Source organism: Thunnus albacares, chromosome 24 (genome assembly GCF_914725855.1).
Source record: "Thunnus albacares chromosome 24, fThuAlb1.1, whole genome shotgun sequence".
Taxonomy (NCBI): domain Eukaryota; kingdom Metazoa; phylum Chordata; class Actinopteri; order Scombriformes; family Scombridae; genus Thunnus; species Thunnus albacares.
Window position 1 is genome coordinate 18,680,325 of NC_058129.1, and position 21,183 is coordinate 18,701,507.

A 21,183-nucleotide genomic window follows, 5' to 3' on the forward strand; every position below is an offset into this window, starting at 1 on the left:
TGTTAACAGGGAATTACAGACCTTGTGTTACTGACTCCTTCAGTGTTTAATTAATATCAATAATTTATAAAGCAGTATATAAACAGTTAATAAATGGTTATAACACTATTGAGTAAGCAGATATGTGTGTTATAAGTGTTCTTATATCTGCTTATAACTACATCATAGTGTGTTATAGAGCTGAAGCTAACAGTTATTTTCATAGTTGATTCATCTGATTATTTTCTCAATTAATCTATTAGTAGTTTGGTCAGAAAATGGTGAAAAATGTCGATCAAAGCTCAACTAATAGTCCATAACCTGAAGATATTCAGTTTACTGTCACAAAAGACAAAATAAACCAGAAAATATTCACATTTTTTAAGTTGGAATCAGAGAATTTTGATATTTTTCTTGAACAAAAATGACTCAAAACGATTGATTATAATGATGCTGCTGATAGTTTGAGCTCTAGCGTTATAAACCATCTGTGTTTAACTGTTTACATACTGCTTATAAATACTGATAAATGTTTACAAACTGATTAAATGATCACTTAAATGATGTCCAAAACCTCTATTAAAAAGTAGATACAAACACAGGAGTGAAAGATGAATGTTGACGTCTTTGTGTAGAGAACAAGAGAAGAAGTCGGTTTGATGTATCAGAGAAGGATCTGAACATAAACAGCCGCATGATTCATACCTGCTGCTGCTGCTGCTGCTGCTAAACCAGCTGCTTGCTATAAAACAGTTTAATCTGATTTCAAACTGCTGGAACCTGAAGCTGAACTCGACTGGCTGCTGATTGATCGTGTAGCTCCGCCTCTCATATCTTAGATTTATTCCTTTTATTGATTTCATCTTCATCTTCATCCCTCCTCATCTTCACGTGTCTCAGCTGTGTGCATGTACTTTAAACATGACATTACACTCCTACTACTGCTGTCTCCTGTACATTCACAGATATGATAAATATTCTGTATAAACATAAACTCAGTGGAGCCGGACGCTGCTGACTCAGCATCAGCTGCTCCATCTGTACATCCTCACAACATGATGTCTGAACGCAGCAGGCGCCGTTTAATTTTAGATCTTTAAAACAACACCAAGGCTTTTCTGACAAACTTCCATCCTGATCAGTTAAAGTTAACAAAAGCATTTATTAGGCTGTTTGCTATTTTTTAGCAGTATACAAACTGGAGCTGCAACTAACTGTAATTTTCATTATGGATGAAACTGTCGATGTTTTCTGGATTAATCGATTAGTTGTTTGGTCCATAAAATGTCAGAAAATGGTGAAAAATGTCCTCAAATGTCTTGTTTTGTCCACAACTCAAAGATATTCAGTTTACTGTCATAAAGGACTAAAGAAACCAGAAAATATTCACTTTTAAGAAGCTGGAAGCAGAGAATATTTGTATTTTTTCTTTAAAAAAGACTCAAAATGATTAATTGATTATCAAAACAGTTGCTGATTCATTTTCTGTTAATTGATTAATTGATTAAACACACTATAATATATAAAACCACAACTGTTAGCATAATCAATCATTTTAGTTGTTTTTTTATGGAAAAATAACAAAAATGTTTGGTTTCAACTTCTCAAATGTGATAGTTTGAAGCGTTTCGTTGTCATACATGATATTAAACTGAACATGTTTAGACAGTTGATCAGACAAAACACGACATTTGAAGACGTCATAACAGGCATTTTTCTCCATTTTCTGACATTTTTTAGTCCAAACGACTGATCGATTACTGGAGAACATAATCAATCATGAACAGCTGTTACACACACACACACACGGTGAATGTTTTGGTCAAGATTCACAGGTGCAGTTTTTGGAGTCGGCTCCTGGAAAGACAGATATTAATCATCAATAATTACAACTTATAAATCCTCTTAGTCGTTAATCAATTTATCAAACTTACATAGGTAAAATAGAAGCATTTGACTGCTGGGAACTTCCTGTTTCCCAAACATCCAGACATGTTTCTGCATTCAGAGGCTTTTCTTTTCTTTTTGATCTGTGTGTGTGTGTGTGTGTGTGTGTGTGTGTGTGTGTGTGTGTGTGTGTGTGTGTGTGTGTGTGTGTGTGTGTGTGTGTGTTGCGGCGTACAAATGGTAATTTGCATTACGGGCGTGTGCGCCCTCCTCCTCCTCTGATTGGCTCCGGCTTCCTGCCACAGAGTCATGGGAGAGAGAGGAGCTAAAAATATGTGTGTGTGAGAGAGAGAAAGAAGCTGTTTGGTGAATTTATGAATGATTTTTGTTCCCGTCAGTGTTTCCAGAAAAATATCTGGAGGTGAGGAAGCTTCCTCCTCGCCGCTCGTGTAAACATCCACCGTGTCATTACTCTCTCTGTCGTCGCGGCGATGATCTCCACATGCTGATGCAGCCCGCCGGCTCGCTCAAAGACTCGTCCACGGCGTCCAGAGATCAGCTGATCCTGATGAGAAAAACCCAAAAATAACGTCTGGACTCCATTTATACTGGGAGCAACTTCCTGTAAATCTTTAGGACGAGACGTTTGTTCCCACAAGAACTGAAACATCACGCTGATGGAGTTTATATTTCCACTGTCACTTAAAGGACTAGTTCACCTAAACATCACAGTTCATTATTAGACTGCAGAAGAAGAAAAACACATGTTTGAATTTACAGGAAACAGTTTATAACTTTGTGACTCATAAGTAGATAATAAGAATAATAAAATATTAAATAAACAGATTTAAAAGTAGCCACATAGTTTGTACGCATGTTTTGCATTTGTTCAGTCACTAAAATGACACTTAACTCAGTATTTTAATAAAATCCGACTGACTCTTTTCTTTTTTACGTGCTATATTGTTTTTATGCAACATATTTCATCCTCAGAATGAGTTCAAACTGATTTACAAAAATATAAAACACAAGTTAAAAGTGTAGAAAAGTGTTACAGCGATAAATGAAATCCCACACTGACCAACAGATCGTACAGCCAAAGGCATGGAGGAGGTCAAAGGTCAAATCCAAATACTCCCAGGAGCCCAGAAATACGGAAAGTGGGAAAAAAACAGTCTGTACAGACGACATCCAAACTTCCTGTTTATGATTCAGAGTCAGTCAGAGCTGCGTTTAGCCAAGAACTCAAATGTCAAAAATAGCCTCCACTTCTGTCTGTTTTACAAAAAACACAGTTTCTGGTCCGACCTGAGGACGCATTAACATCGTATTTAGATCATAATACACAGTCGCTACACCGCAGTCAGGTGTCAAAGGTTAAAGGTCAACTAACAGGTCACAGATTGATCTAGTTAAACGTTAAAAACTGAGAGAAATATTCAAAGAATCATCAAGATTCCTCAAAAAATCTGATGTGTTCATGTTGTGTTGCGATTCAGCTGCAGTACTGTGTGTGTGTGTGTGTGTGTGTGTGTGTGTGTGTGTGTGTGTGTGTGTGTGTGTGTGTGTGTGTGCGTGTGTGTGTGTGTGTGTGCGTGTGTGTGCGTGCGTGCGTGTGCGTGTGTGTAAAACAGCCTCGTCATTGTTTGGGCCTCTGACAGGATAATGAGGAATTTCTCTGAGCTGCAGAGCTTCATTCCTTTCGTTCATCTGCAGGTGGTCGTCACTCTGTTTTACAACCATTTTGAACCTTTTTGAACCTTCATAGTTCACGTTTCAATCATTTCAATCATCACAAATCTCCTCCGATCACTTTCATCTCGTTTAGAGTTCATCATCTTTACCGAATCAGTCGATCGATCGGTGTCTGCTGGCCGTACAGCTGTAGATCAGACCTGTAGCTGTTAGATTCAGGCGTTTTTTTGTCCTGCGGCGTCTCTGACGGCTGCTGTTGTTTCCTGCAGGCGGACGCTTCAAGAAGGAGATCGTGGTCGACGGTCAGAGTCACCTGCTGCTCATCAGAGATGAAGGAGGCCCCCCGGAGGCTCAGGTGAGTCCTGCACCTGCACTCAGACTAACAGCTTCCACTGCACCAGCAGCCAAAAACCTGCTTCAATGTGTTGTTAATACTTGTTTATGTCTTTGGTGATTTATCTGTTAGCTTGAGGCTGCAGTAGGTTTTTATTTCTACTGATTTAACAGGACAACACTGGAGAGTTTTATTCAACAGTTCAAGTCTTTAAAATGACCTTTAAATGTACTTTTTGTTTATCAAATACTGTCTTAACATGTGGTTTTGTCTTTTGTTTGCTCACATGTAGTTAAACTGTTCTCGTTTATTATCTTCATTCAAAAACAGGAGTTTTCTGTCAATATTTAGCAACATTTGAACTAAAATCTGATGACAGTTGTGGTTTGTTTGATCAAGAGCTGAAGTTTTTAATGGTTAAACTGTTTATCATTAACACCTGGATGTTTAATTTGCATTATTTAGTCATGAATATTAGAGTTTACAGAGAATCATTTGTCTTGTTCTCTTGTGAGAAAAAATCAGAAACAAACAAAAAGAAACAAACTGTGTTCTCTACTTTCTGACTGTGAGAAGATTAAATGATTTCAGTCGGACTTTAAGACGTGAAGTTTCCAGCGGTTTAAGATGCTGATGATGATTTATGTGATGACATGAGTGAAGTTTTTAATCATCAGTCTGCTGTAACGCTTCGTGTTTTCATGCATCAACCTGCAGAACAAAGCAACAGTTTATCTTATTTGACATTTACTCCGCCGCTTTAACTTCTTCTGCTCTTAAAATTGTTTATAAAAAACTGAAAAAGGAAAGAAGGAAGTTTGTTTTTCCTGCACTGGATCACAGTCATCATGATTCATGTTCGGTTTTTAACGGCTGAGAAACATTTTTTAAAGAAAACAAAGAGGAAATGAAAACGTTTTCTGCTCATATTTAACTTTAAACATCCTGTAAATCCACCTTCTCTTAAATTCAGCTTCAAACCAACAGTGTGTTTGTGAGTTTCGTGTCTGTCAGAGACAGATTTCAGGCTGGATGATGAGAGACAAACCCTGCGGGATGAATCTGGGTCAGGTTTTTGTTTTCGGTCGCTTCGTCCTGCAAACTGACCAAATGGAGCTCTAATGTGATCGAGTCTAGACAGAAAACTCTCCCGATTTATGAATAATTGACTTGTTTTGTTTCTGCTCCTCCTCACCTCTCTGCGCCTCCTTCCCCTCCGCTCCTCCTCCTCCTCCTCCTCTCTGCTTTTACTCTCACTAATATATCGCTTCCTGCTGCAATAATAAACAATAATAAAGTATAAATAAAGTGTTTATTTTATCTTTCTCTCTCTCTCTGTGTGCAGTTTGCGTTGTGGGTCGACGCCGTGATCTTCGTCTTCAGTCTGGAGGATGAGATCAGCTTCCAGACGGTTTATCACTACTTCAGTCGACTCGCCAACTTCAGGAACACCACCGACCTGCCGCTGGTGCTGGTCGGCACGCAAGGTCCGACACACACACACACACACACATATCAGATCACAGTCCTTTTTAGGGACATTACATAGTCGTACATTCATTTCCTGGAGACTTACCGTAACCACTGACTCTAAAAGCTTCTCCTCAACTGGGGACATGACTCTTGTTTCCAGTTGGACCAGCCGTCCCCAGTTAACTGGTCTTAAGTCTGAAATTTGTCCCCAAAAGTAGCCTGTGACAGACCACAAGATCCCATAAATCACACAGACGCTGTTCAAACTGAGTGTTTGTGAGTCGTTGCTGCCATCTAGTGGTTTATAACCATGACTACAGGTGTTTCTAAAACTCACCTGAAGATTTATTGTTATTATATGATTCAGGATCCACAATAAAACACAGCTGGAACAAATTAATCTGTTAGAAAAGTTAATAATTTATTAAACAAAAATGTCAAATATTCTGTTTTGTTTCTGTAATTACAAACTGAATTTCTTACTGATTTTCAGACCATTAGAGAGAAAAATAAATAAAGATGTTTTTAAGATCATGAACTTTAAAAAAAACTGTAATTTTTCACTGTTTTCTGACATTTCATAAACAGTTATCAAGTAAACAATAAATGTAGAAATAATAAACACTGAATAAGACAAATAAGTTAAAAAGAATAGAATTAAAAACCTGCTGAGGAGCAGATGTGATGTTAAACACAACTAATAACATGTTGTTTTCTTTTTTTATAGAATATATTTTATAATTATTTTCCATTTCAAACTGTAGATAAGAAAAGCAACATTTCATCAAACATACAAACAAACAAAAACAAAAGTAGAAAAGTTCTTCAGTTGTAAACAATAAACTAAAGTTATGTTTTTACAAAGTCTGTCCAATGACAAATAAAATATATTATATATATGTTGCATGTATTTATAAAGAATGCATTTTATTTATTAAACTTTATTTAAACAGGAAAAATCTTACGATTAAAAATCTCTTTTCCATGAGTGTTGAGACCAAAATTAACAACAACAACAACAAGTACAAACAAACAAACAACATAAACCACACGATTTTCATTGTTCAGCTTTATAATAAGATGTTTATGAATGTTTATCAGGTCTGAATCTGTCTGTGGAGACAAAACCAGCATTTACACATTTTAACCAGCTGATGGCGCCAAATAACCACCTGAAGTTCCAACAACTTCTCTTATTAATCAGAGAGCCTGAAGAATAATCTGATAAAACACCTTCTCTAAAACAAATAACCTGATATCATGATATCATATCATATCTTTGATTTTTATTGCTGTTTTTGTGCTGAATGAAGTTCAAGTTTACTTTCTTTTAACAATGAAACGAACGTTCACTCAATCTGTGAAGTCAGACAGTTACAGCTGGAGGTTTATGTGTCAATCAGATTTATTTGTCTTTTTAAAAAACAAAACAAAGAAACAAAAGCAGAAGATTTACTGGAGCAGCTGATCTGAGTTTCCTTTTTACTGGTGAACTTGTGTTTTTTGGAGAAATACAACATGACATTAAAGAAGAAGAAGAGGATGATTAAAGTAAACACATAGAGGTTATAAACAGCTGTTTCTGTGTGTTGTTTCTCTTCCTTCTGCCTCCCAGATGCCATCAGCTCGGCCAACCCTCGGGTGATCGACGACAGCCGGGCCAGAAAACTCTCCAATGACCTCAAACGCTGCACCTACTATGAAACCTGCGCCACCTACGGCCTGAACGTGGAGCGAGTCTTCCAGGACGGTAAGAACCCCTCGCCAGAGTCCCCGTCTGTGGTCAGAAACAAGAGTCCGGTCCTCTGGGAAGGTGACATTCCTCGGCCGCAGCCATTCGGCCGCTCTTAATCACACATCAATTAGGAATTAAATGGACCCGCTCAGCTATTTAGCTCAAACCGAACAGCAATTAAGTTTTATCACAGCGATGGGAGGAAGGCAGGGAGCTGCAAAAAGAGACGATTCCCCAATGGGATTAATAAAAGAGTCAGACATTAAGAGGAGGAGGAGGAAGGTGAGGAAGAGGACGAGGAGGTCCCGACTGACCCCGGACACGCCGCGTCCGTGTTGTCGTGATGAAATGAAGGAAGTGGATTCGTCACGATGTCTGACCTTGAGTTTCAACGAGAAAACGCTGATTTATACGTCCAGAGTAACTAATGAGTTTATTGATCAGGATGATAGACTGACTAGAGCTGATTAATCGATTAGTTACCAACTACTAAATGAATCAGCAGCTGTTTTGATAATTGATTCATCGTTTTGAGTCATTTTTTTAAAGATAAAATGTCCAAATTCTCTGATTTCAGCTTCTTAAATGTGAATATTTTCTGCTTTCTTTAGTCTCTGTGACAGTAAACTGAAGCTCTTTGAGTTTCAGGACGTCAGATTGGACATTTTTCACCTTTTTCTGACAATTTATGGACCAAACAACTAATCGATTAATCAAGAAAACAGTTGATAGATAATAATCATTAGTTTCAGTCCTAATAGAGAGAGTCGGAGAGTTTAGACCGTCTTTGCCGCTTCGCTCTGCACCTGTCTGACGTTTCCCATCTCGTCCAGAAACATTAAACTCCAAACGTCTACTAGAGCTGATCGACTCGAGGAGAATCTCTCATTTAAAATGTTCCAGTTGTGATTTAAATTATGATTAAACTCCGGGTCTGTGAAGCCACAGCAGGAAATACTCTGTTTGGTTTAGGCGAGGGAGTTCAGGACGAGACACAGGAAGTACGCTGCAGGTTGTAATTCAGCATCATCAACACGCCTACACGCTGTTAATTCACCCGCTGTATGCACACATGACAGGACATCACACAGACGTAGTGCTCTGGATCTTGTAGGTAAATGTTTAATGTCCGGTCTCACTGACATTTGCGTTCTTTGTCGGGTGACGTCTGGATAACTTCAGGGTTGCGGTGCATGTGTGAAAAGGGTTTATTAGTTCTTTACATATTCTGGAGTTTAAGTTCACCTTCATATACTGTTTGTGCAAAAGCAGGATGGGCTTTCATCCGTTGCACTGCAGTGAAAAAGCAAGACAGTCAGCCAGCTGTAGTTGAAGATGAGCTGTGAATTTCCTTTTTGTCTGCAAAACAGCTACTTTTCTGGGAAGTTTGTCTTCCATCCAACCAAGATCCTTCTTTCTGCACATACATTTGAAGGAAAGTGATTCTGCCTTAATATACCAGTCCTGCCTGTCACATGTATAATAAACCAGATTCAGCTGTTTTCATGCAGCATAAAAATATATATTAGTACCAAACATGATCCCCGATCTATCAAGAGTCATATACAGTAATGCACTTCCTGTTGTTGAAGATCTTGCAGAGTTTAAACCAGTTAGAGAAACATCTTCCATCACTGATACAGTTCAAATCTGTAAGACAGAAGCTTCTAAAATAAATCAGCTGCATGTAAACACACGTTAACAGTAAATAAACAGTTGATTTTACCCAAAAAACGAGCAAATAAACACTGATTGTTACCAGAAATGAAACCGATGAGATTTGTGACATTTTAAAGCTTTCCTTCATGACAACAAGAAGGTCAAAGGTCAAAACAGGAACTCTATCTTTACCTGAAGGCAACATGAGAGCAGGAGAAGAAGACCATGACAGAAAGCTGCAGCAGAGAGGTGCTTTTATTCCGTGGTGGAACCGAAGTATCTTTGCAAACAGTAAAAGCCGGCGGCTCATTTTTTACCGTCTGAGAGCAGATTAATAAGAGGAGAGTCAGCGGAGACGTTAATGAAGCGGCCGCTCGGCAGGCGCAGGGTTAACGGCTGTAATTAGAGAGAAATGGATGACACGGACACGGCGGTTAATTAGCAGAGCTGCGGTGAGTCTGTCGGCCTCTGGCTCCGTCTGCATCCACCTGAGTTTCACCCTCACTGCTGCTGCTGCTGCTGAAACCTCGACCTGATATTTAAACCGTTGATACAGAAGAACGAGGAGTCGAAGCTGTCGTCACGTTAGAAACCAGCTCTCTCTCTCTTTATCTCTCGTTATTTAAACATCACTAATCACCAGAAAGCAGAGCTCGTTTACAGTCTGAATGGATTTGATCTCATGTCGCAGCAGAACAGCAACTGTTAATTGATTAGTCGAGTATTTGTCAAGAAAAAAAGGCAAATATTTGAGTCTAATTTGTTAATAATTTGTAGTAAATTACATAGATAGACACATAGATGGAGTATTTTTCTGTCTTTTAAAGACTGAAGAGTCCAGTTCTTCAATTTGTGCAAATCACCAACTTTAACTAAAGCAATGTAACAATTTTTTTCAGTTTTTTTCTCATAATTTGCACTAAAATGTCCTAAAAAATCACCTTTAAATACCTGCAAATGACTAAATAATCACATATTTGTCATTAGATCAGTTCACTGTTGGTTTGGATGATTATTATATTAAAGTATTGAAGCCAGAAAGCAGGTAAACAGTTTGTTTTAGTGTAAATATGTCAGTTGTTGTTACTCAGTTTGTCCTGAAGGGGGCAGCGCAGGAACACAGACAACAAACACTCAGAACAGGAAGTGATTATTTCCACCGCCGTCAATCAGTCTGTCAAACATCTCTGAACTCTGAGACGTAGTGATGAATTATTTTTATTTATTTTATTATTATTATATGAGGAGAACGACGGCAGCCAGGAAACCACAGAAGAAGAACAGCTGATGTAAAAATGCTGGAAACATGAATGAAAGCTGCGTGTGTGTGTGTGTGTGTGTGTGTGTGTGTGTGTGTGTGTGTGTGTGTGTGTGTGTGTGTGTGTGTGTGTGTGAGGCCCAGGAGGAAGCTCTCCACACTAAACGCTGCCTTATTATCCTCTTAATTATTCCTCCGTGTGTGTGTGTGTGTGTGTGTGTGTGTGTGTGTGTGTGTGTGTGTGTGTGTGTGTGTGTGTGTGTGTGTGTGTGTGTTATTGTCTCTGACACTGTCTCCTTGTGTTTTTCTCGTCATTATACCAAATTAATCAGTTTTTTAATCATCCAGCAGAACGATGAGTTTAATGTTTTCTGTCGACGCCCGAAACACGACAGCAGCCTGCAGCTCTGTGTGTGTGTGTGTGTGTGTGTGTGTGTGTGTGTGTGTGTGTGTGTGTGTGTGTGTCTCAGTATGATTTTGTAGCGTAGGTGTGTGTCTGGTTGTGTTGGTCTCTCAGTGCGATTTTGTTGGCAGGTGTGTACGTACAAATGTGTGTGTGTGTGACATATTGTGTAAGTACGTACTATATGTGTGTTATAGTGTGTATTTGTGTGTGTTTGAGACTGTGTGTATCAACAGTATTTGTGTGTTTGTAACATGTGTTGTGTATCTGTGTGTGTGACATTTTTGTGTGTGTCATCATGTATTTACATGTGTGTGTGTGTGTGTGTAAGACAGTGTGTAATTGTGGTATTTGTGTGTGTGTGACAGCATGTATCTGTGTGTGTGTATATTGATAAGTGGTGTGTGTGTGTGTGTGTTACTGTAACTGAAAGTGTGTGTCAGTGAATAACAGTTTGTGTGTTTTGTGTTTGTCTTTGTTATTTTTTGGGTACATGGTGTGAGTGTCTGCCTCCACACACACACACACACACACACACACACACACACACACACACACACACACACTCTCTCTCTCTCTCTGTCTTTAATTATTTCTTAGCGTGACCTTAATTTGCGGCGAGGACTTCAGTAATGACGCCGCTCGGCTCTCGGCCCTCAGCCACTTAAAACACTCGCCGTCCTCTAATTGGTCAGAAGCATCGCATCATCACACACACACACACACACACACACACACACACACACACACACACACACACACACACACACACACACACACACACAGCTGCAGTCAGCTGATCTGCAGAGTCACTGTGTGTTCGTACAGAATCTGTTTGTGTTTTAGTAAATTATTGATCTGAGCTGTGGGCGTCACAGTACAGCTGATATCATTTATATAATAATAATAATATTTAGTATTTATGTGTGTGCAGTACTTCAGTACACATTTGAAGTACTTGTACTTTACTTAAAGGACCAGTGTGTAGAATTTACTGCAACTAGCAGGACAGAAATATAATATAATATTCATAAGTATGTTTTAATTAGTGTTTAATCAGCTGGAAATAAGAATTATTGTGTTTTCGTTGCCTTAGAATGAACCTTTATATCCACGGAGGCCGCCATGTTTCTACAGTAGCCCAGAAGGGACAAACACTGGATCTAGAGAGGACTTCCTCTACATGCTTGTAGGGAGAGGAGGAGGATTCAGCTGGTTGTAATCTACATATTATTATTATTATTATCATTATTATTATTATTATTATTATTATTATTATTATTATTATTATTATTATCATTATTATTATTATTATTGCTCCATTTTCAGCCACTTGTACTCCTCCTCCTCCACATTTCAGAGGCAAATATTTCACTTTTTACTCCTCTACGTCTCACCTGACAGCTGGAGTTACTGTTCAAATTAAGATTTTACACACAAAATATATGAACAGTTTATAAAATATGAATCTTTGTTAAAGATTAAACTAGAAAACAATATAAATAAACCATCAAAATACACATTACATGAATAATACAACATTATAATACACGTGTAGATACAATAACTCCTTGAAGTACTTCTACTGAAGTAGTGAACGCAGTACTTTGCGTTCTTCTTCTCTGTCAGTATTTCTTTCTTTCTTCTTCTCTGTCAGATTCTCGTGTTCGTCGCTGTGAATAAAATCACAATCTATGAATGAAGCGAGAGTTCATGAACGTGTGTATCGATCCCACATGCGTGTTTCCGTGACCTTTGCTCTGTTTCCTGGATTGATGGCGGCGGGTCGGGTCAGGTTGGGTGGGTGGGGGGGGGTGGTCTGTGGGGGGGGCGGGGCTTTAATTACAGCGCTCATATTCAGCTTCATAATCAGCTGGATCGTCACGGCGACAAGCAGAGGCTCCCGGTGAAGAAACGCTGATTCGCACTAATTTGACATGATTGGTTTGTGTGTGTGTGTGTGTGTGTGTGTGTGTGTGTGTGTGTGTGTGTATGTGTGTGTGTGTGTGTGGCGAGCGTCGTAAATGTAATAAAGGTTTTGATGAGTTATAGCGGCTGCACAAAGAGAGAGAGAGAGAGAGAGAGAGAGAGGATGAGTTGCATGAGTGACCACAACATTTAGCGTTAAAAATAATTGGCCTACTCGTCGCCGTCGTCGTCGTGACAGTTTTTTTGTGTGTCAGGGGGAAGAAGAGGAAGAGGAGGAGGAGGAGGAGGAGGAGGAGTCGTGTCCTTCCTCGCGGGCGTTTACATGCAGCGTGTCGTTGATGTAAAGAGACTGATGTTTCTGTTCTCATCTGAGATCAAGTGTTTGTGTAGCCAAGAAAAACAAGTGCATGATGGGAGTTAATCACTTTAGTTTAAACATGAAAACTTTATTTAAAACCATTAGTGAAACAACACGATACATGTTTTAACTTTGGGCTGTAATACATATACAATACATCTATTTTATCATTTTAATCATCATAAAATAATAAAGAAAGTCCATCACAAAGGTTCAAATACATGTTTTATCTGACCAACAGTCTAAAATACAAATATATTCAGTTGTCTTATTAATAAAATGTTCAAAATTAATGAGTTTTACTTCTCTTACTGAGTATATTAGATCTAAAAACAGTGAAATGTGACCGTCACAGTTGTTTAAAGCAACTATTCAAACATCAGGTTTTGTCTAAAATCCAAACGTTATTTGTCAGATGAGTCCAAGAAAACCAGAAATTATCACATTATTGAATTTTTGCTTAAAAACAGTAGTTGAAACATCTGGTTAAATATTTAAATTGTTGCTCATTAATCTTCTGTTGATTAAATGATCAATTAATTGATTGATGGTTTAATTTCTAGTGTAATTTATTTACTGTTATACCTCTCTGATAATTAACTGTTATCAGTGTGATACATTTAATGATATTCTGTTATTGTATCAGTATGAAAACAGTCAGTAATAAAGTGAATCCAGCTGCTGATCCTGATAATAATGATTCAATAACAAGCATTGATATTAAACTCTGATCAATGGACGTTGTGTAAATTATATAGAAAATACTTTATCTCTTCTGTTTGAGTACAAGTCAGTGATGGTTTAGAAAACCACGAAAAGTAAAATATTCTGACTTTTTGTTTGTTTTTCTGTAAACTTTAGTTATTTTTCATATTTAGGATGACATGTTAACAGCAGGTGGAAACACATTTAGTTCTTTCTTAGATTAAAAAGAGGAAAATGATGAGAGAAAGGTGTTGAAACGTCCGGTCGGTGGTCGTAGATCCGACTGATCATTTACAGCTTCTGTGACCAAAGAGACATTTAAAGAGTTCAGGAGGTCGACTGTGTTTATATCTTTATCTGTTCCAGTCATTCTCTTTGTTTTAGGCTGAGACTCAGTGTGTGTGTGTGTGTGTGTGTGTGTGTGTGTGTGTGTGTGTGTGTTTAACATGTAATTTGCTGTAATGGGAAGTGAAGCCTCGTCCAGTCGGGAGGAGTGACCTCTGTGTGAGGGATGGAGGGGGGGGGGTGACAGCACTGTGGTCCCTCGTCCATCAGCGCGCTAATTTAATTAGCCTAATTACAGCGACATGAACCCCCCAACACACACACACACACACACACACACACTACTCTCCTCTTCTTCTTCTCTCTAATCTGTGTCAGAGTGCAGAAGCAGGGCGCTTCGTTAGTGCACGCTAACGAGCTGAGATGACCACACTCTCGCACTGTCACTCATAAATGTTCACAAATACACTAAAAAACACTCACAGTATGTAAATATTCACACACACACACACACACACACACAATACAAACATAAAAACACACAAATAGAAATGTTCTCACACTAATTAACAGAAGGTTCGTGAACATAAATAAATACAAACATTTACAGTAAACTAAACCTGCAGGCAGGTGAAACAGTTCAGGTGGTTTCAGGAAGCCTGTATGAGGGTTTAAAATACTGTGCATTGATAAGATTACATTATATACATTAAATTTGGGTTTAAATACATTTTACACTTCAGCTGACTTTTGTTGCAGCTTTATGAAACGTCACAGTTTAACAGTTTGGAGGATGACGTGATGCTAGTAACAAGTCTAAAACTCATAATTACAGTAACTCTGATATGACGTGAACGCAGCGTTAGACTCAAACAGACAAAATAATGTAATATTATACATTTTAAAATTAAATAAATACTAATTTAAAACTCAGATTCAGATTTGATGTGAATTTGGTGTCAAAATATTAGATCTTGATCAGTAAAAACGCTAATAAATGAAACTAAAGTTTAGATTATTTTGTACTACTTTAACCACTGATAATAAACTTTAACGCTCAAACAAAGACAAGAGGAGCAAAATATTAACAGGTTGTAATATGCAGATATTTAACACATTTTACTTTATTCTAGCGCCTCCTTCTGGTTTATATGTTATTTTTTGTGTTTGACAACATTTCTGTCTTTATTATATAACTCATAAATTTCACATCTGCACCTTTACCCTTAAACATTCCCTCTAAAAGATAAAATATTAATATATGTTGTTTATTTCTGCATCATTCAATCAATCAAATGGAAACATTATAATTCTTGTTTTGTGCATCATTTTATAAACATTTTCCCCAAAATATGTTCATTCATTCTTTATTTATATTTACAAACTTTTGGATCTACTAGAATTTCAGATAAAGTGATTTATTCCAGACGGTTATTATTTAATTTATATCCATTATTGATTAATTCAGTTGGTGATTCATTTAGCTGTAATTTTATTGGAAGTTACAGAAGAAACTAAACTAAAAGTTTTACTATTTTTATTGATCGACTGAAAGACGAACGCTGATCTGTTTCAGCAGCCGTCTGTCTGTAGCTCCAGTGTTTGACTTTAAGGTGTGAAGAGTGAAACACTGCAGAGTCAGCTTCACCCCCCCCCCCCCCCCCCCCCCACCTCGCCACCCGCCACCACCTCGCCACCCACCCACCTTTATGTCTGGCCCGCTGGTGCAGCCCCGCCATAAATCTGATCAAAGGGGAGACGTTTCCATTAGAAGAAATGGCAGCTTCTCAGAGCAGAACTGAGATTGATGGATAAAGTTAAATTGCATTAACCGTGCAGTTTAAATATTTAGCACAGCCTTATCATAACTGTTCTTAACACTTAACGTAAAATACAGCCTGCCAGGTGCAGGACGGACACGCTGACATGTATGTGAGAGGCTCCGTCCAATCAGAAGGCGGCTTCGGTTTACTTTGATCTTTATTCTTTGAGAGTTTCCCAGCTGGTCCGGGATTCAAACCAACAACCTTCAATCCACTGCGTTACCACTATACACCCACATAATGTTTATTAGGTGAATCAATTAGGCCTGAAATGATTAGTCCGTTACCGTAAATACTCAAATAGTGTGCAGGGACTTTCAGACGCAGAGAGAACCAGTTAATAACAGAAACACTGTTTTCATTCACCAGTTAATTCAATTTCTTTCACTTTTCTGTTTCTACCAACTGATATCAAGCTGCTGCTGTGAATACAAGTCAATCAAGTGTTGGTTTTCATCAACGGCCACTTAACACCGATCAGGAAAAAACGGAAACGTAGAGGGAAAAATGGAATTAATAGGTGGATAAAACACAAGTATTTCTGTTAAAATGAGTATAACATGACTCATACTGATGGAATTAGTGCTGTGTGTTCATTTTTTTAAAAAAGCAAAAATATTCCTCCTCAAAGCTTCAAAAATGTGAGAATTTGCTGCTTTTTTGTCTAATATGATAATAAACTGAACATCTATCGGACTAAATGAGGATGTGACATTGGGCTTCAAGAAAAAAAAACTTTTTTTCTGATATTTTAAAGACCAAACAATAAAGATAATCAAGAACATAATGAACGTATTTATTCATTATTACAAAAAACGTTATTTGCAGTGCAGAAGTCGTGACTTTAAACGCTTTATTGAAGATAAACTGAAGGATTCAGATTCAGACTTTACTGTCCATTAAATTTACATAAAATGGAAATAAGACATCACACACAACAATACACAATAATTATACATTAAAGGTAGAATAAAGTCTTAAAGAGGCACAATAACACTTTACAATAAACAGATAAATGTACATTAATCTCTTTGAAATAAGCGACAAAAGGCCCAAAATAAAGATGATTTTAGAAGTTAATGCTCGTACATGTTGAATCTGATCACTTTAAGAAACTCAGACGGCTCAAAGTTGAGAAGTTACGCAGATGTAAAGTATTTATTGAACCATTTTATCAAAGACATGCAGATATTTTACAACAGGTGAAACAAAATGTAGTTTTATTTTAAGACTTTGACCTGCGAAACTACATTTTTAAATTTTTGCTGCAGTGGAACAATAAAGTGGATCCCATCAGAGTGATCTTGAAGAGACGGTTTTATTATAAAGAGAGCTGTGAGCTGCTCTGTTATAATATTGATAAGGTTTGACTGCTGATGTGTAGTTTGTTCTCTCATGTAAATATATGAATAATCTCATTATTTCCAAATTTTAAGAAGAACTCGTCGAGCACAACTACATCTGAAAAACTTTTATATAAACTCCATCATCAATTTCCTGCAACGTGTTTCCTGGTTGAGCTTTAATCAATGATCCGACTCAACCTTTGCTGTCAGCTGTTTGATCAGATCTGTTTTTGTTCAGAGTTTCTCTCCTCAGAGCAGCTCTTCTTCCTCTTCTTCTTCCTCTTCTTCTTCTTCTTCTTCTTCTTCTTCTTCTTCTTCTTCTTCTTCTTCTCTCTCTCCGCCTGCCCTTGGCTCGGCCCCCGTGTCACCTGGAGGTAAATGTTTACGACTGGCTCCTCATTAACGAAGCCGGGGGGCTTTAACGAGCCCAATTAAAACAATGGCTTCATCTGTGAGCGCATGAAACAGGCCTGTGTTTATTGGAACAGAGATAATGGAGTCACTAAAGTCTTAACTCTCTCCACTCCGGTGGCAGTCGACTGGTCAAACACGTCGTCGCTTTCACCTGCTCGCACATAAATCTGTTGTTCATGAAGGCTGGTGACACTTTGACCTTTGACCTTTAGTGGAAGCTGACAACTTTACTTTTTCTGCGACAGTATAAGAAATGATGAAAGAAAGAAAGTTGAATTTTTAACCTCACATGAATTAAAAGGTTTGAAAACGACAAACGGACAGCCGACGCTAGTTTGGATTTGGCTCCTGTTCCTCTAAAATATCTCTCGTCTCTGCTCGGACTGGATCTTTACTCGCTCGCTCTCATCAGCAGAGATCAATAGAAAACTGATCTGTAGCAGCTGGATGTCTATACACTGCCAAAGACTGATTGATCAGCTTCATATGATGTCAGATACATTTACATCTTCAGGTTTTTAAGAGTTGCACATGTTGAAAGATAAACGTAAGATTCAACAGTGGATTTAAATTTGATAAAATGTTCAGTTTTTGGTCTTTAACAATTTTCCATCTATTGGAACGTTTGTGAGAGAAAAAAACAAACTTATAATTAAGTTTTTTGACATCAAACCACCTGAAATAACCTGCTGGAAACCAAATGTGTGTCTTAAAACAGCCTCATATAAACCTCACACGTCTCTCTGAGCAGCCAATGTCTCCAGATATTTATCCTGATATATAATGAATGTGAACATTGATCGATCGTGTCGTTCATCTGCAGACTGTAAAGCTCTCTGAGAATAAAAACGTGTTATTTTTTTTTTTTTTTTTTTTTTTTTGGGCGAAAAACAAATAAAATCTGAGAGTAGAAACCGTCCAACAGTTGGTGGAAGTCCATCAGTCCTAATAACGCTGAGCTCGGCCGCCCCGCCAGCCTCCTCATTCTGTGATTCATCCGTCCTGCTGGAGAGCCGAGGACGCCCTCCGACACACACACACACACACACACACACACACACACACACACACACACACACACACACACACACACACTCATCTATCAGCTGCAGTGATTATTCTCCCATTATTAGACTGAAGGGGAGGATGGAGACGGTCGGAGCAGGAGCAAAAAGGTCCAATCAATGAGACCCCCCTCATCTCTCACACACACACACACACACACACACACACACGCACACACACACACACACACACACACACACACACACACACATATACACACAGCCAATCAGAGGAAAGCGAGTCGGGATCTTTGCTAATTGTCTCTGCAGTGATTTGAGGTATTGATCAGCTGGATTGTGTTGAGACCTGAACTTCATAGAAACATCAGCAGGAATTATGGGTAAAAGACTCCAACAGAGTCATCGGATGATATTTGGAAAACAAAAACCGAATCAAAGGTGTGAAATCAGAGTTAAAGTGACGTTTCAAACAGGATCCAGTCATGTGATGTATTTCTCCTTTGATTGATCGTTGTAATCAGTGAACTGGAAGATTTTTCTCTTCTCAGATTTAACTTTCAGTCTCTTGAACGCTGTAAAAAAAACAACAGTTTCAGATGATTTTACAGCATTTTTACATTATAGTTGCTCTCAGAAGTTCATATAATAATACTGCTGATAATAAGTGTGGAGTGAAGTTTGGCTCCTTTATTTTGAAGTCATCACAGTTATTTTCTATTTTATTATTTTAACAATGTACTTGTACATGTTAGCCGTTAACCTGTGCGAGTGTTTCCATATATTTATATCATTTATAACGGTGTCTGATCTGTCATGTGATGAACCTACAGAGACTCTGCAGCTCCTCTCGGCTTTACGGAGCTTTATAGTGAGTTTCAGCTCATTGTTTATCTGTCCAGCTGCAACTTTTACTGTTCTGGTTCACTCTCAGCGTCTCATAGCGTCGTTTTCAGAGTAAAAGCTGTAAAAAGCCGCTGTACACTACCTGCTAACAGACACAGTTAGCTGTAGACTAGCTGGTGAACATAGTGGAGCATTTAGCAGTTAAAGAGCCAGATATTTCCCTCAGGAGTTGGTGGAGAACAAAAACAGAGCTAAAAGAGAGTGAATATTGGACAGAAACACGACTCCACATGAATGATAATGTTGCTCCGTAGCTGCTGGATGTGGAATCGTTTGCTAACATGTTAGCCAAAACTACTTTATAAGCTGATAATATGTTAAATAATTGGACTAAACACATAATTTAAAGCATCTTTGACCAGATTGAAGCTATAAAGGATCAAGACTAGAACCCTGAGGAACCCCACAAGACATTATTGACCTTATACATGTTGCTGGATGTGGAAATAAACAACTGTTTGCTAACAAGTTCAACATATTTAAAAGGCTGATGATGTGTCAGAGTTTTGTATTAATTGTGTGTTTGTGTGTCATGTGACGTGTTTCAGTGGCTCAGAAGATCGTCGCCACCAGGAAGAAGCAGCAGTTGTCCATCGGGCCGTGCAAGTCGCTCCCCAACTCACCCAGTCACTCGTCTGTCTGCGCGACGCAAGTGTCGGCCGTCCACATCAGCCAGGTCAGAGGTCACACACACACACACACACACACACACACACACACACACGCACACACATAAATATATATGACCCTTCAAGTTGTTATATGGACATAATTACACTGCAAAATAGATAAATATTAGAAAAAGACAAAGTGTGAACAGTTTATATAATTTCACTTGATGATATTCTGTTAAAATTTTTAATTTTAGATCTTTTAGCCATTTCAGACTCACTTTTTATTGATTTTATTATCTGTTGTTGTATTTTATCATTTTATTATAATATTTTATTCATTGTTGGCCTATTTTATGTGAAGCACCTTGTTAGTAACTTGTTTTGAGAGGTGCTTTATAAATGAAGATATTATTAATATTATTATTATTATTATTTAGTCTTCATATCTGAGCGCTTTCAGTCATAACACTTGATCTTCATCATTGGTGTTTGTCCAGTTGTTTTAATAAAAACATAGATGAGACGTTCTGTAAAGTGCTGAGAAATAACAGAGATCTGAACATCTGTGAATCAACAACAGCTGGATAAACTCCATCTGCTGATGAAGACCATGTTAGAAGATAGAAAGCTCCAGAACGGCCACTAAACAGACCTTGTGTTGAGATTGTTTTGTCAGCTGCTGTTTCTAAGATCAAGACTTTGAAAAAGTCACTTTTAACCAATTCAGACTCTTGACTCAAGGTCCATCTAGTAGCTGTTTCTGGAGCTTTCAGCTGAATCTCATGACCTTCAGCAACTGTCCAAAGTCCTTTATGTCTTTACTCTGGTGATGGAGATGTGACATTATTTATTTTTTTAATAATTTTTGGTGTTAAACTGTTATAATAAACATCCAAACACAAGAGTCGTTTACTATAATATAAAAAAAATCCCTAATTGATGAAATTTAAGAAACACATCCGTTGAGAAGAAGCCTGAATGCATAAATACATGTTATTACTGTACGTTCAACACACACACACACACACACACACACACACTCACACACACACACACACACACACACACACTTCCTCTCCTCGTGTTACCGGAGCTTCAGGCCGTTAAGCTCTTCGATCCTCATCCTTCAATCCTCCATCGATTTCTCATTAAAAAGTCATCGCTCAGCGTGTCTGAGCAGCGCCGCCGCCGCGTCTCCCCCCCCCTGAGAGCCGTGTTTATCTTCCCGCCGCCTCCACCAAACAGCCCTCTGTGCATCTTTAACTCTCACTGATTACTGTCGAGTGTTCTCCGCCTCCTCGCCCTGCGCCAGGAGACACCCGTTACACTGATGAGACATCCCACACCTCAGAAACCAC

General features: G+C 38.3%; 1 protein-coding gene across 5 annotated transcripts in view; it reads left to right on the top strand.

Moving 5' to 3' along the window:
- The window catches only part of agap1 (ArfGAP with GTPase domain, ankyrin repeat and PH domain 1), a 180,944-nt gene that overhangs the window by 86,358 nt on the left and 73,403 nt on the right, over positions 1-21,183 (top strand). For all 5 annotated transcript variants that reach the window (XM_044344308.1, XM_044344309.1, XM_044344310.1 and 2 more), the window contains 4 exons: positions 3,831-3,916; positions 5,241-5,382; positions 6,984-7,118; positions 19,760-19,887. In XM_044344308.1, the coding sequence (XP_044200243.1) occupies positions 3,831-3,916; positions 5,241-5,382; positions 6,984-7,118; positions 19,760-19,887 (491 nt within the window). The remainder of the gene's footprint in view (positions 1-3,830; positions 3,917-5,240; positions 5,383-6,983; positions 7,119-19,759; positions 19,888-21,183) is intronic.